Raw genomic sequence first — 16897 nt, 5'->3', positions numbered from 1 at the left:
AGACAATCAGCCGACGCGCGGCTTTTATGGTTATATATGATATGTTTAATCTGTAATAAAGATCTAAATTCAAATTTGTTTCTCTAAAAAATTTGTTTCTCTGTAAGGATTGTTTCATTTCAACCTGATCCCTGAGAAGAAGAGTTACAAGGGATGTTTGTTTGTTTACAGAACCTGTCCCCAATCTCGTATTGGAAAATTACTATAAAGCCCAATTCTGAGTGTGAGTACAGGTGGTATGCAATTAGTACCTGCAAATGCATTCATTAAGCATTTAGGGTTCTGTAAAACTGCAGTTACAATTGTGCTATATTATTTTTAGTATTCACGATTGATATCAGATCTTGATCCTTACATACTTCCAAATTTAAATTTCCAACTTTCTGCACAATGTACTGGAATGTTTTTTTATAATGGTGATGAAATCAATTTAATTTTAGAAAGAAAGTAAAATTAATTCCCTGGTTTCTTTAGTCAGCTTTAAAGTCGGAACATCAAAGTAGTTAACGTCGATACCAAACCGATTATTGAGCCATGATAGCTAATTAGTTGATTCCTGGGTTGCAGAGTCCTCCTGATTCCTCAATCTTTGAATGTGGTTTTTGATTTTGTTCAGTTCTGTCCATATTTCCTTGTGTTATGTTAAAAGTTTTGTAGTGTCATGTTGTCCTCAAATTATTTGTTCGGCTTACAACTTATGTTGGTTCAGAAAGGAAAATTTGTTCTACTTAGACTGGCAACTGTCCTCAAATATTGGACCACAAAAGAATGTCATCAATTGTCCTATTTACAGACAGCCTAGCTATAATGGATTAACAAAGGAATGACAATAAAATGACAGTATGGCAACAGAAACACTTTGGTGATAAAGAAACACATTTTGGATATACGAAAGACACTTTTTAAAAAAATATTCATTATCAGGCCATAAAAATCAATCATGAGACGGAGGCGGATTGATTTTTTTTACTACTCAATGATTTTTTTACCATGTGCTCAATGCCAACAAGAATTTCGCCGTGGTTAAACCACGCACGATCAATTTTCCCTACGATGTATTTGTACCATTAATTCTTTTGAGTGAAAAGTGTGACTGGAAAAATTGCACCATATTTTCATACTATGTTTTTTATATGCTCCCCATTGCATCTGGTCCGAGTCTGTTAGCACAGATCACCTGGGAGTGGTAACACCACAAAACCGTTAATTGCCTGTCAGTGCTATATCACTGGGGGGTTGGTTGCTGTGGCGGCGAGAGGATGCGATTGCTGGGTGGTGCTCGGTGATGCTGTCTTGTGGCAGGGTCATCTGTGTGTCACTCACGGTTCACCATTTTGTCCAAGTCTTGGTTGCCCTGTGTAATCGAGCATTTGCTTGGTGATCTTGTCTCTGACATGATCACTTACGGTTTAATTTTGATTCCCTATGGGCTTCAGAAGCTCTGCATGCTTTAACTTTACGTATCGAACCTAACCACCAGCTTGCTGGTGTCCGGACGGAGCGCTTACTTCTTGATGTCGGTGCTGCCTCTGGATCGGGTGCGAAGGTCCGGCAAACCATCCACCTTAAATCAAACCGCTACAGAAACGTCTACAGTGTCATTCAATAGTATTATACGTGGAGGCGCAGGTGGAGTGATGACGGCGACTAGGCAAAGCCGAAAGGACCCTAGTAGCTTGATGTCTGTTTGCAACTCCCGTAAGAGCCGACGTAAACACTGTAAATACAGAATTCCTTCATCAGATTTGTCATTTGTAAACAGACAGTCAAGTATGTCTAATCCTGTAAATATTGTAAAGAATCCTCTCTGTATCAGTACATGGAATGTTACTTCTCTTGTCAGTAATTCCAGTAAGATGTATCAATTAGGAAAAGGTTTTGATGATTATGGACTAGAGCTCCTTGGGGTAACTGAAACACATATGGCTGGATCAGGAACTCAGACTTTGGACAATGGGGCTGTTTTGGTTTATTCTGGCAGGAGCGATGGAGTACGGAGAGAAGGAGTTGGTGTTGTTCTTTCCAAAAAGATGAAGAATACTCTCATATCATACACCCCTGTATCAGGACGGGTTATAACTGCCCGTTTACATAGCAAACACATCAACATTAGTGTTACAGTTGTGTATGCTCCAACTGAGGATGCAGAGATCAGTTTAAAAGACTCATTCTACAAGGAATTGAATGATGTTCAATCGGGACTACCAGCACATGATATAAAGATAGTTTTAGGAGATTTTAATGCTCGTGTTGGAAGGGATACTGATGCTCACCCTGGTGTTATAGGAAAACACTCATATCACACAGAATCAAATGATAACGGAAAACGGATGCTAGATTTCTGTACTATGCACCAGCTGACGATCGGAGGCACACTCTTTGAACACAAAGATATCCACAAGACAACATGGAGATCCCCAAATGGTAACACCGTCCGCGTCACTCAAATTGACCATATGTGTATTTCGACGAGATGGAGCCATTCTTTGCTTGATGTCAGGAGCATGAGAGGAGCAGATATAAATACTACTCACTATCTGGTAAGAGGATATGTATCTATTAAACTTAAGTGTCCTCAGAAAAGAAAGAAGCGTGTAAGACAGCCTGCTTTAGAGCACCTGCGTGATAGATCTAAGAGCCAGGAATATAGTAACAGAATAGCTGAAGAGTACTATAACAACGATCAGGAGCATGGAAACTCTCCTTTAGAAGAACAGTGGAAGAAACTGAGAGATATAATAACTGATGTTTCATTTGAAGTGCTGGGTGAAAGGGGCCGGAAAAAGAGAACAGAACATCTCTCAAGGGATACTAAAAATCTCCTAAAAGAACGAGGGGAGATTAAAAAGAAACCCAGTACTGCTGAGAACCGTGTTGGAACCCTGTTCTTGGGTTAATTAAATAACAAATAATACTCAATTATTATAAATACAAATTAGATGAATAAAGAGGTTATACAAATCTTGTGTCAAAAGTAACCTTGTTACTCTACAATGTACTCTCTTAAATAGTGAATGATTGATATGGTGTGACTCAGTAACTCACACTACTCTGCTCTGACTAATAGTTAAAACACATTTCAATACTAAACTAAACAATGTCTTTTTTACTATTAGATTAAACTACTATTAAATTAAAACTACTACTCCTGATGATGATGTTCTTCTTACTATATGAGGGACTTCTGAATGATGAGGACTTCAAGTAAAACTGGAACTGATAACTATAAAACAAAAACCCTGGGGGAAAACTACCGTGAGTAAAGTGAAAGGTAATCCACGTGAAACTATAAATGAAAGTGAAAGAGGAAGCGGGAACTCCTAGACTAAACTACTAAACTATAACTATAAACTACTTACCACTCTTTCCACGTCACAGAACACAGATAGTATCTGTCGACTGGAATCTGTGGGATCACTAAAACAACGTCACTCCTCTCCCTTCTGCTACGCTAGAGTCTGGAGTCGACAACGTCACTCCTCTCCCTTCTGCTACGCTAGAGTCTGGAGTCAACTAAACACTGGACACTCCTCTCTCTTCTGTTACTTCAACTAGAGTCTGGAGTCGAGCCTTGTCTGCCTTCTGGAGTCCCTTTACCCCAACACTGTATATACAATCACTGGAACTAAACCTTTGCTAAAGTGAGATACAGGGTTAGTAATATGTGTTAGTATTCTCACTGAGCTGCGAGGGCCACATCGCTGCAGTGTTTCTATTTCTATTATTGGATTGTATTTGTATTTATATTCATTTATTTATTTATTAAGATGACTAACCATCTATCTCCATAGGAGTGGTGGGGCTGTTTTTACACTACAATTACTGCCTATCATTGCACCGTCTAACCAATAAAACATGGTAAACAGTGAAGATGAAAAAGAAAGTAATCCACCACCTGAAACAGCAACATCATCAAATGGTCAAGGCACAGTACAACCAGTACAACCAGTACAACCAGTACAACCAGAGCCAATACAAGTGCAGTACCAACAGCCAGCAGCCCGCCTTACAGCCCCACCGCAATGGAAAGCATCTATGAGTTATGAGGAATGGAGACTACAAGTTGAGATGTGGGACAAATTATGTGCAGTCAGAAAAGTAGACCCCGCAGAGCAAGGATATGCCTTGTTCAACCTAGTATCTCAACACACTGATCATAATGTCGTATCAAAGCTCAACTCAGCAGTAAAGAACAAAGACATCGATGTTCTTGACGGGGAAGGAGTACAAAACATCATTAAGCTATTAGATAGAACATACAGGAAAGATGATACCAGTAAGATGATGAAATCCTGGTCGGATTTTATCAATCTTAGGAGAAAGGACAGTCAAGATATGTCAAGCTTTCTGAATAACTTTGATCAAGCCAACACCAACTTGAAAATTAGCAAGATAACTCTTCCTGGAACTGTGTTAGCATTACACATGCTAGAAAGATGCGGTTTATCAGCAAATGACAAAAAGCTGGTAATGACTGGAGTAGAGTTAGTTAAAACAGAGTCTGTTGTTGAAGATATGATGAATTCAATAAAGAAATACTTTGGTGAAGGAATCCGTGAGGTTGAAAAGAGACCACAATGTGATACGCCCATCAAAGAAGAGCCAGTATTCAATGGTGAGAGATTTTTGTCTGAATCGTCGGAATCTACACGTTCATCATCAGATCCTGATAACATGTCTGAAGAAGAGGAAGCCTACTACACCAACTGGAGAAATAGAGGAAAGGCTTGGAAAAGAACAGATAATAACAGATCATACAACAATCACATCTCAAGATTTAATCGTGACAAAAGGGATAATGGCAAAGGAGAATACAAGCCAAAGAGATATTCAGATAATGATCGAAGAAGAGATAACTCTAGAAGTTTCAAAAAAGAGTACTCTAAGACATATAAGACAGCTGACGACTCTAGGGCAACTCAGAAGTTTAACCCCCGGTTGAGATGCAATAGATGCGAATCAGTAATGCATTTGATTAAAGATTGTCCTCATTCAGATAGATCAGAAAATGTTAATGAATGTAGAGAGATTTCAGAGATGGAGACAGCAGAATGCCATCAGGTTGCACTTTTAGACTCTGCTTGCTCGAAGAATGTAGTTGGCGAAGAATGGATTCGTGAGTACATAGATAACCTGACAGAAGAGGACAAAGCACTCCTGAAAGTGTCAGACGCCCGTTCAAAATACAGTTTTGGAGGTAGTGACCCTATTGCTGCCGCAGATGCGGTGAGAGTACCTTGTATAATTGCCGGAAAGAAGACATTCCTTTGGGCTGATATAGTGCAAAGGAATATTCCATTTCTGATCTCCAAAGAAGAGATGGCAAAGCGAGGGTTTAAATTAGACCTTGGTACAAGTACGATTGAAGTAGATGGAGAGGTGATCCCTGTTATAACAACCGAGTCAGGTCTGATTGGCATATCTCTATGGGATTATAATGAAGTTGCTATAGAAGAGCAATGTAATCTAGTCAATCTAGATGACACAGTCAGCAGCATTACCAAACTTCATAAGCAGCTGGGTCATTGTTCAGCAGAAAATCTGAAAAAGATTACCAAAAATGCGAACGTACAAGGTGAAAATGTAAACAAGGTGATTGATCAAGTGCTAAAAGAATGTGATGCCTGTGCGAGATATAAAAGAACACCCTCCACACCAGTCGTTGGATTACCTATGGCAACGAAGTTCAATGAGGTAGTAGCTCTTGATTTGAAACAATTTACTGGAATCAATGGTTATGTGATTTACATTGTTGATATGTTCTCTAGATTCTGCAAAGCTAGGGTGATTTCCAACAAAAAGCCAGAGACAGTAATAAAAGCCTTTACTATGGAATGGATTGCAGCAGGTATGGGGCCTCCAGGAAAAATATTAGTGGACAATGGAGGATAATTCGCAAACAATGAACTTAATGATCTCAGTGAACAACTCAACTTTGAAATTTGTGTTACCAGTGCCTACTCACCTTGGTCAAATGGCTTATGTGAAAGAAACCATGCTGTGGTTGACAAATCAGTGCTTAAAATGATGTATGACGGGTTTCCATTGAAGATAGCACTTGCATGGTCAATCAATGCCAAGAACACACTGTACAATGTCAGTGGATTTTCTCCAGTGCAGATAGTGACAGGTCAGAATCCAAACTTTCCTGGGGTATCTTACAACTTGTTACCTGCTAATGAAGGAGCAGATGAATCATTATCAAGCGACATTCAAAGGAATCTTAATGCAATGTATCTAAGCAGAAAAGCATATCTAGAGGCAGAGAATTCAGAAAGAGTTAAAAGAGCTTTGAAAAGACCCTTACGAGATATCAACCAAGACTTTATGATTGGTGATGTTGTATTCTACAAAAGACCTAATATTGAACGCTGGAAAGGACCTGCCAAGATAGTCGGCAAGGAAGGAAAGACTCTTATACTGAGGCATGGAGGACTGCTTATCAAAGCAGCAAGCTGTAGAATTGTGAAACGAGAATATATAGTGAGTGACGAGCACAACCAAAACAATGATGATATATTGGAAACAGAGAATAGCCAACATGATGAAGCAGTCAATATTAACGATGATCAGTTTGATGAAGCTGCTGAAAACATAGAAGAAATGCCTGTTCAATTTCAAGTGCCAGTGGAAACAGAGGACATACCAACAGGACAAGAAATTATGAGCTCCTCACCAATACTTGAAATAGACTCTAAGATAATTTCCAATGAACAAAAACAACAACTCAAGATTAAGTATTTGGAAACTAGACTTCAGAAAAACGATGTTTCGGTCGGAGATACAGTGAAACTTGTTAAAGAAGGAAAGGAAAATGAATGGGAGACATGTACCGTGACTCAAAAAGGAAAACGGCTTGGCAGAAAAGATCACTGGGTGAAACTTATGACAACCCAAGATGAAGAAAAGCTGATAGATTGTACAAAGACGGCTATGTACAAAGCTGATGCTGCTATTGATGAAGAACCTGGAGACGATCATGAAGAATGTAATGTTGTGACAATTCCCACTTCCAGACACAGTGAAGATGTGGTTATTAAGGCTAAAGTTATTGAATTGACTAACTGGAAGCAGAGAGAAGTATATGATGAAGTCAAGGATTGTGATCAGAATGTCATTACAACAACTTGGGTAATAACAGAAAAACCCAGCACTGAACTTGGAGTTAAAGCCCGGTTAGTAGTCCGTGGATTTCAAGAGCAAAATCAGTCGATTGAAGTGGAGTCACCTACAGTATTCAAAAACACTCTCAAGGTTGTACTTGCTATAGCTGCAAACCAGCAGTGGCAACTAACAACGATTGATATCAAAGCTGCCTTTCTGCAAGGAAATAAAATTGAAAGAAATGTTTATGTCATACCACCCAAGGAAGCTCATGTAGAAAAAGGTTATTTGTGGAGATTGAGAAAGACAGTGTATGGTTTAAATGATGCTGCAAGAGCTTGGTTTATCAGTGTGAAGGGACTTCTTATCAACCTTGGTTGTACTCAATCAGTGTTAGATCCTGCTTTGTTCATATGGAGAACTAGTACTGGATTCGAAGGAATACTTGTGCTTCACGTTGATGATTTCTTAGTAGCTGGTACAAATTCATTCTTTGATAGAGTTGTAAAAGAACTGACATCAAACTTTGAAGCTGGTAAAATATGCAAATCAAAGTTCAATTACATTGGTCTATCAGTTGAGCAGACAGAAGATGGTATCCTAGTGAACCAACATGAATATATCCGAGATCTAGCAGATGTCATCAATGATAAAGAACATGAGATATATCATCTGTCGACTGACAGGAAGCTTAGAACAATATGTGGTCAGTTGAACTGGGTAGCTGCTCAATCACGCCCAGATTTGTCATTCATGACGTATGATTTAAATGTAACAAAGAGTGTAGATCCAGTAGAAGCTGTTAAGAAGGCCAATAAAGCATTCAGACGGATGAAAGAGCTCAACGGATGTTACAACACAAAGTTCTCAAAGTTAGGAGACATTTCTACACTAAAGATAGTCATCTACTCTGATGCATCATCTATGAACCTCGGTGACAAGGTGTCCACAGGAAAAGGTCATCTAATAGTCCTGATGAATGAGGAAGGAAAGATATCACCGTTATCATGGGGAAGTCATAAATGTAAACGAGTTGTAAGCAGCACTTTGAGCGCAGAGACTTTGGCATTCAAAGATACATTAGATCATGGAGTGTATGTCTCTCATCTGATAAGTGAAATCTACTTCGATCAATTTGATAAGTCAATGGTTCCAGTAATAGGCTTTACAGACAATCAATCATTAGATAAAGCTTTGCGATCAAGTAAACATGTTGAAGAAAAGAGGTTGAACGTTGATCTGGCTACCATTAGACAAATGCAGCAGAAAGATGAGATTGAAGTAAAATGGGAAGAGGGAGCTAAACAGCTTGCGGATCCCTTTACTAAAATAACCAGTAACAGTGATAAACTTTTAGTGATGCTAAATAAAGGAGAAATTGTTTCAATTTAATTGACATTTAATGGTTTTTTAATTAGTGGGAGTTTTTGACGCCAATGAAACAGTGTGCATTTGTTTTTTTTAATTGTTTATAAACTGTTTATAATTACGAGTGACGATGACTTTAATGTATTATTAACCTTTAACAAAAAAAAAAAAAAAAAAAAAAAAAAAAAAAAAAAAAAAAAAAAAAAAAAACAACAATCCGAAGTCCCGGTGACACTTTGTCAAGAACAGCTTATTAAAAGAAAAAGACAATCCGAAGTCCCGGTGACACTTTGTCAAGAATCAGCCCATCAAAAAAAAAAAAAAAAAAAAAAAAAAAAAAAAAAAAAAAAAAAAAACTAACAATATTTACAGGGTTTCACAAGGAATTGGTACCTATGCATCTCTGCTTTGTTTTTGGATCTTGTGATCTCTCTGTGGTAGTGTGGCTCTCCTCTTGGCTAGTACCTACTCTCACCTTGCTCTCAACGTGACAGACTACTTACTTTCTCCTGCTATCTATGGCCGTTGAGAGAACGGGATACAGACTATGATTTATACAGTATAAGAAATTGAAAGGACTGAAAGAATTGAAATGAACAGTATTATTATGATTTTTGAAAAAGGAAGGAAGAAAGAATTGAGAATGTGATGATAGTTTTGGGAAAGTTTTAATCTGTTTTAGAAATTGGAGTAAGATGTTAGTATTCTCACTGAGCTGCGAGGGCCACATCGCTGCAGTGTTTCTATTTCTATTATTGGATTGTATTTGTATTTATATTCATTTATTTATTTATTAAGATGACTAACCATCTATCTCCATAGGAGTGGTGGGGCTGTTTTTACACTACAATTACTGCCTATCATTGCACCGTCTAACCAATAAAACAATATGAAGTACAAAAACAAGCTACAAATAGAATTAAGATTCTAACATTCCCCCTACTTTAAAAAAGAAAAAGTACTTACTAATAATTTAACTCATGACTTTTACAATCTTAAAGTCATAACTCCCTATACTTTCTTTGTTAAAAAATACTATCCGACTATCCGAGTTAAAATTAGGAAATAAACTCTAGCAAAAACCGTAGAGTTAAGAATATTCTAATCCCCACACGCAACACAAAAACGTGTCGTGCGCGCTAAACGAAAAAGATACTTTCTATGAGTTTTGAGCTACAGAAAAAATGCGCGGCTCAATCCGAAATATTTCTAATTTAATACGTGTCATGTCCACTGTCATAAAAGCAGATAACTAAAAAAGCAGTTAACGATTATTCCATATTCGGCGAGTCACGTGGTACAAGTGGATTAAATCTCTGTTAACGCGGGAAAAACATCCGCTGTAAAACAGGCTAGTGGCTAAAATGACTACCTTTCCACGCTGAGCGTGAGATCTGAGAGATATAATACTTGTACAAAACGTCCGATAGAATTAATACAGTCTAACTATTAGCTAATTAACTATCAAAGTTCTTAATACGAAAATCTCTTTTCTATGAACGGAATTGAAACATCGTTCTAAGACTGACAGGTGCACAAAAAAATACCCGTCCAACACTGTAAACAAGTGTGATCTTTAGAGATTTCTGTATCGAGTTATCGTAATGACAGAAACACTGCGTACTAAAACTAAATATTAGGAGCTATTCAAGCTTTAAACACAACCTCTAGAGAGTCAATAATGCGTCACTAACAAATCATTGACACACACCACTGTACTAAACAGTTCTAAAACGTAAAATACATGAATTCTGTCGTTTAAAACAGGTTCAAACTGAGTCCCTAAAGGCTCGGGATCAGTGAAGAACATGTAATAGCATGTTGATCGAAACGACAGCATTCTTATAAAACCAAAAAACTCACGCTGAGCAAGCTGCTCCTAGCTCATCCCAACAGAAAATACCAAACATCCCCTGTTAACACTTCCTACAGAAGATGCAAGTTAATAAAGTAATATCAGGTAAACACTTTCATGTCTTTGAGAAGAAAAGGATCGTCTTTCTGAAAAGTAAGTTTGAAACTGAAATGTTAGACTTTTAGAAGTAGGAATCTGAAATATTCTGTTAGCGGTAATTTTATTACACATGTCACGTACAAAATGTACTTTAAATTGTATCTATTAATCCTTATTATCTCTACACCATGTAATAGAAAATTTAGCAAATCAACTGACAAATGTGACCGTGCGCTACAACACAAAGAAAAGGAGCGCTAAAGCTGGTACACACGTCTAAATTCGCTAACTAATCTATCTTTCTCCCAAAATTGTTGAAAATTTAGCAAATACAACCAAAGTTCAGTTACCAGACTAAGAGAAAAGAAAAGAAAGGATAGACTGGTTCCTAAAAATGGGATTCACTAACTTTTCATCAAACATTCCCAACTTACTACATTCTCAGTAAAAAATATGAACTAACGACAAAAAATTGTCAAAATATCCTTCCCAAAACTTCTGTTCGAGAAACTTCTCTAGAACATAAAAACACAAAATTAATATACGTGTAAAGAGTTACAAATGTTTAAAAGATTGTTAAATACAAACACCTCGTGCATGTTAAAAGTCTCTGAAAGGTTAAAAATGTAAAAATGACTCGTTACAAAGTTGGTAATTCTAACAATACTAATATATACACACACATTTAAAGTTAAAAGTTTATTACAAATGACGTTAAAAAGTTATTGTTTAACCAAATTGACATTTCAAACAACAAATAATCCGAGCAAAAATATTCAATCTCTTTCTACAACATAAAGTCCAAAACAGTTATACTCTCTCTGACATATTCACAGTATCCTTGATCTATGACTTAAGCGAGCTTGCTGAAAACTGCACCTCTCTTCGTGAGACATCCTGAACAATCTTTAACCTCTGCACTTGTACAGAGTTATCCAACTCAACTGATACGGGTTCACCGTTTGACTCGTCCAGTCGTACATTGTAAAGATTTTTGTTCTTCCCTGTAGGTTTCCCAGCTCTACATATCACCAAGGCATTATTCCAATCATCACTCTCCGAGGATCTGAACCTGATAATGTCATTCTTCTTTACACCCACGCCTGTTCTGGTTTGACACACACTTTCCCAATCCGACTGATTCACTGACAGATCTGACAGATTCACACTCCCTGAAACTGAACTTACAGTTCCATGGTCATCTGGCTCAAATTCTGTCTCAATTTCTGGCTCACTTTCTGGCTCACTGTCTTGATTCACATTACCTGAAACTGAGCTCACAACTCTATGGTCCTCTAGCTCACTATCTGGCTCAATTTCTGGCTCATTGTCTTGCACACTCTCAAGGTCACCTGCACTATCAGTTTCTAACTCCTCCTCTTGATCACTTTCATCCTCACTTAGTGACCATGGCGATGAAATCTTCTCCTCTAAAACAGGACGGACCTTAATTTCTGTTGCATGATTAGTTCTTCCAGAATCTGTTTGGCTGATAGAACTTTCACATCGTCCTATGGGTATCATCATGTGTCCTGACTTAGTGATCACTAGATTCTCTTCTCCTCCGAAAGCATAAACTTTGTCAGTTTCAGTATCGATCTTCATCTTCATCTTTTTCATGGACTCTCTAGACAGTAACAATGGAATATCATTATCCACAACAAACACGCTTAGAGTAACTTCCTGTCCACATATTGTCACTGGGAGTATTTTCTGTATCTTAGCTGTAACTGCATTTCCATCCCCGAAACTAAAATTCTTCTCACTAGAGGTCACTTTGACCTCTTTTTGTTCAGCTGATGTAAGAGATTCCTCGAAGACTGCCAGCCATTTCTTCCCACACACTGTGGAACTAGCACCTGTATCTAAAAGTGCTCTATTTTTCGATTCTCCCATAAGACACTTGTCTTCGTCTTTTAGTTTAAAGTCAGACTCAAAGAATGTAAGCTTCTTCTCTCCAAATGTGTTGTACTTACAGTCTCTCATCATATGGTCTGTTTCCTTACAAATATGACAACGTAAGGGTCCTGATTGTTGGGCTTGTGCTCCTCGTCTGGATCTAAATGGAGCTTGTTGATACACGTTTCCTGAACTCTGTCCTTGAAATGCAGGTCTTTGTCCGAAGGGCCTTTGTCCGAAAGGTCTCTTAGATGGATAAAAATCCCTGTGTTGGTGGTATCTTTGTTGATAAAAAACTTTCTGAGGGTCTTCCTCCTGGTTGCTCTGGTCATCACCAAAATGTTCTGAATTGTTGATGTCGTACTGTTGAAAATACGTATTGACAGGCTCTTCTTTAATCTTTGGTTTTCCGATGGAATATGTTTCACCGCTAGCACTTGATGAAGAAGAAGATGTATTAGTATAATCTTCTCCGTATGCTCTTTTAAGCTGGGATTCCATATTCTCGTAGCTTAACTTAGAGACCGTTGCCCTGATTAACGTCTTTTGATGGTCCGAGAGATTAGCATGATGTAATAAGAAGTACGCTAGTACTCCATCTTCAAATACCACAGTAGCACCACGCTTCTGCACAAGGCTCTTGTAACGATGGCTAAATTCTCTCACATACTCTTCCATGGGCACTTCCTTGGGTCTTCTGTAGTTCATGAAGCTGTCAATGGATGTAAAGACTGACTGTGTCTGGTCTTTTTCATATAACTTATCCAGCTCGGCAATGAGAACATCTATTCCTCCATCTATGGATAACTTTTCTACGTCTAGCTGTATAGCCACAGCTTCTGGTTTTCCAGACATATTCATGATTAATGCAGCTGCTCCTGCCTCAGGCTTGACGGTAGTCACCTTCTTCCACCACTGAACTCTCCGTTTCCAATCTGTATAGTTGGACTTCTCATCAAGAACAGGTACTCTATCACCTCCCATGATGAAAACTGAAATCTAGTGTTAGGTGTTAAGTTGTTAGGTGTTAGTTTAAATATATACAAAAAAATAAATACGGTCCGGTGCAACGTAGTTCTTCCTGCTACCACTGTTGGAACCCTGTTCTTGGGTTAATTAAATAACAAATAATACTCAATTATTATAAATACAAATTAGATGAATAAAGAGGTTATACAAATCTTGTGTCAAAAGTAACCTTGTTACTCTACAATGTACTCTCTTAAATAGTGAATGATTGATATGGTGTGACTCAGTAACTCACACTACTCTGCTCTGACTAATAGTTAAAACACATTTCAATACTAAACTAAACAATGTCTTTTTTACTATTAGATTAAACTACTATTAAATTAAAACTACTACTCCTGATGATGATGTTCTTCTTACTATATGAGGGACTTCTGAATGATGAGGACTTCAAGTAAAACTGGAACTGATAACTATAAAACAAAACCCTGGGGGAAAACTACCGTGAGTAAAGTGAAAGGTAATCCACGTGAAACTATAAATGAAAGTGAAAGAGGAAGCGGGAACTCCTAGACTAAACTACTAAACTATAACTATAAACTACTTACCACTCTTTCCACGTCACAGAACACAGATAGTATCTGTCGACTGGAATCTGTGGGATCACTAAAACAACGTCACTCCTCTCCCTTCTGCTACGCTAGAGTCTGGAGTCGACAACGTCACTCCTCTCCCTTCTGCTACGCTAGAGTCTGGAGTCAACTAAACACTGGACACTCCTCTCTCTTCTGTTACTTCAACTAGAGTCTGGAGTCGAGCCTTGTCTGCCTTCTGGAGTCCCTTTACCCCAACACTGTATATACAATCACTGGAACTAAACCTTTGCTAAAGTGAGATACAGGGTTAGTAATATGAAGTACAAAAACAAGCTACAAATAGAATTAAGATTCTAACAGAAAAAGAGAACAGAACATCTCTCAAGGGATACTAAAAATCTCCTAAAAGAACGAGGGGAGATTAAAAAGAAACCCAGTACTGCTGAGAACCGTGTTGGAACCCTGTTCTTGGGTTAATTAAATAACAAATAATACTCAATTATTATAAATACAAATTAGATGAATAAAGAGGTTATACAAATCTTGTGTCAAAAGTAACCTTGTTACTCTACAATGTACTCTCTTAAATAGTGAATGATTGATATGGTGTGACTCAGTAACTCACACTACTCTGCTCTGACTAATAGTTAAAACACATTTCAATACTAAACTAAACAATGTCTTTTTTACTATTAGATTAAACTACTATTAAATTAAAACTACTACTCCTGATGATGATGTTCTTCTTACTATATGAGGGACTTCTGAATGATGAGGACTTCAAGTAAAACTGGAACTGATAACTATAAAACAAAAACTCTGGGGGAAAACTACCGTGAGTAAAGTGAAAGGTAATCCACGTGAAACTATAAATGAAAGTGAAAGAGGAAGCGGGAACTCCTAGACTAAACTACTAAACTATAACTATAAACTACTTACCACTCTTTCCACGTCACAGAACACAGATAGTATCTGTCGACTGGAATCTGTGGGATCACTAAAACAACGTCACTCCTCTCCCTTCTGCTACGCTAGAGTCTGGAGTCGACAACGTCACTCCTCTCCCTTCTGCTACGCTAGAGTCTGGAGTCAACTAAACACTGGACACTCCTCTCTCTTCTGTTACTTCAACTAGAGTCTGGAGTCGAGCCTTGTCTGCCTTCTGGAGTCCCTTTACCCCAACACTGTATATACAATCACTGGAACTAAACCTTTGCTAAAGTGAGATACAGGGTTAGTAATATGAAGTACAAAAACAAGCTACAAATAGAATTAAGATTCTAACAGAAAAAGAGAACAGAACATCTCTCAAGGGATACTAAAAATCTCCTAAAAGAACGAGGGGAGATTAAAAAGAAACCCAGTACTGCTGAGAACCGTGCTAAGTACTCGCGGATTAACGGCCTTGTAAGGCAGAACTGTAAAAGAGATGATAATGCTTGGGCTGTTAGAGTAGCGGAGGAATTAGAAGATGCTGCCAAGCAGGGTCAACAAAGAGATGTTTGGCAGAAAATAAAATCCTTAACAAACAAGAGAGTAAACAGATCTGCGGCAGTGCGGGATAAGAATGGGACACTTATATCAGATCCCGAAGCTCAGTCACATCGCTGGGCCGAATATTTTGAAGAACTCTTGACGCCAGCAGCAAATGCGGTGGATTTCTCTATATTGGATCAGGATGAAAAGTTACTTTCTTTTGAATACCTTAGTAATGATGATGAACCACCGTCCTTGTTTGAAATTGAGGAAGCTATCAAGAAGTTGAAGAACTACAAGAGTGCTGGAATTGATGAAATTTCAAATGAGCAGTTAAAGTACGGTTCTTCTGGACTTCTGCCTTGGTTAAAGGATCTTTTTGAAACTGTGTGGAAAAGTGAGGATATTCCTAATGATTGGAGAAAAGGAATAATCACCATCATCCCAAAGAAAGGGGACCTCACATATTGCAACAATAACAGAGGTATAACGTTACGTTCAACTGTATCAAAGTTATTCCAAATTGTGTTGTTAAAAAGACTGAGTAATGGGCTTGAAAAATTGCTCAGAGAGAATCAGTGTGGTTTCAGGAGAAACCGTTCTTGTATAGATCAGCTGTACTCACTTCATTGTATAATACACAATTGTATAGAATTCAACGTCCCTTTGTACATAAACTTTATTGATTTTAAAGCTGCTTTTGATTCAATCAATCGTGACTTTATTTGGAAAGCTTTTGAACATTATGGTCTTCCGACAAAATATATCAATGTTTTCAAAGCGTTCTTTAGAGCAACTGAAAGTGCAGTTCGTGTCAATGGAGAATTGACAAGATGGTTTGATGTCGATTCGGGGACTGGACAAGGTGATGTGCAAGGGCCCCCCATTTTTAATCTTGTACTTAACTGGGGATTAGAACTTGCAGAGAAGTTTAAAAATATATCCCGTGGTTTTACTCTTCAGTACAGACAAAGTTCCAGACAACCGGAAAAATGTGTCATTGATCTGGACTATGCTGATGACATCGCAGGAATGGATGACACTGTTGAAGGACTGCAAGAAACTACGGACAATATTGCGAAATACTGTGGGCTCGGGGGTTTAAAGATGAACGCAAAGAAAACAGAGATCATGGTCATTGGGAAAGATACATCGCAGCACCCACTCCCAGAGAATAGGACCATAGATATAACTGTCGATGGAAACTCTGCAAAGCAGGTCACTCAATTCACTTATTTGGGTGCCAAAATTACATCAGATGGCAAGATTGATAAAGAAATAAGTGTCAGGATTGGAAAGGCAACTGGAGCTTTTAACCAACTCAACAACATTTGGAAGAATAAGAACATAAGCATTAACAACAAAGTGCGAATCTACATCGCAGCTGTTCTTACCATTCTGACCTATGGATGTGAGATATGGAACACGACTCAAGTGCAGACAAGAAGATTGGAGTCTTTCCATCAGTACTGCTTAAGAAGAATCCTGAGAGTGAGGTGGTTCCATCGAGTAAGTAATGAGGATGTTTTAA

The 16897-nt window shown here is 38.0% G+C and overlaps 3 protein-coding genes and 2 long non-coding RNA genes across 5 annotated transcripts in view; 2 read left to right on the top strand and 3 right to left on the bottom strand.

Annotated features, from left to right (window-relative positions):
• The window catches only part of LOC134826239 (PRA1 family protein 3-like), a 55756-nt gene extending 55072 nt beyond the window's left edge, over window positions 1-684 (bottom strand). Inside the window, exon 1 of the mRNA XM_063838543.1 lies at window positions 672-684. The gene's annotated coding sequence lies outside the window, so the exon portion shown is untranslated. The remainder of the gene's footprint in view (window positions 1-671) is intronic.
• LOC134826233 (T-complex protein 1 subunit beta-like) overlaps window positions 1-16897 on the top strand; it is a 92338-nt gene that overhangs the window by 7724 nt on the left and 67717 nt on the right. The gene's annotated exons all lie outside the window — the stretch shown is intronic.
• Window positions 1680-2897, top strand: LOC134826823 (craniofacial development protein 2-like). The gene has a single exon (XM_063839325.1). It carries the CDS (start codon window positions 1680-1682, stop codon window positions 2895-2897), a length of 1218 nt encoding a protein of 405 aa, XP_063695395.1.
• On the bottom strand, window positions 2951-3657 carry LOC134811559 (uncharacterized). Its single transcript, XR_010159828.1, has 2 exons — window positions 3360-3657; window positions 2951-3239 (listed from the first exon to the last, which is right to left on the bottom strand). It is a non-coding gene; the product is annotated as an uncharacterized LOC134811559 (long non-coding RNA).
• Window positions 13495-14242, bottom strand: LOC134811037 (uncharacterized). The gene is made up of 2 exons (XR_010159751.1): window positions 13903-14242; window positions 13495-13782 (listed from the first exon to the last, which is right to left on the bottom strand). It is a non-coding gene; the product is annotated as an uncharacterized LOC134811037 (long non-coding RNA).

This window comes from Bolinopsis microptera, chromosome 2 (genome assembly GCF_026151205.1).
Source record: "Bolinopsis microptera isolate Bmic1 chromosome 2, MBARI_Bmic_1.0, whole genome shotgun sequence".
NCBI classification, from domain to species: domain Eukaryota; kingdom Metazoa; phylum Ctenophora; class Tentaculata; order Lobata; family Bolinopsidae; genus Bolinopsis; species Bolinopsis microptera.
This window is presented reverse-complemented; position numbering and strand designations above follow the sequence as displayed.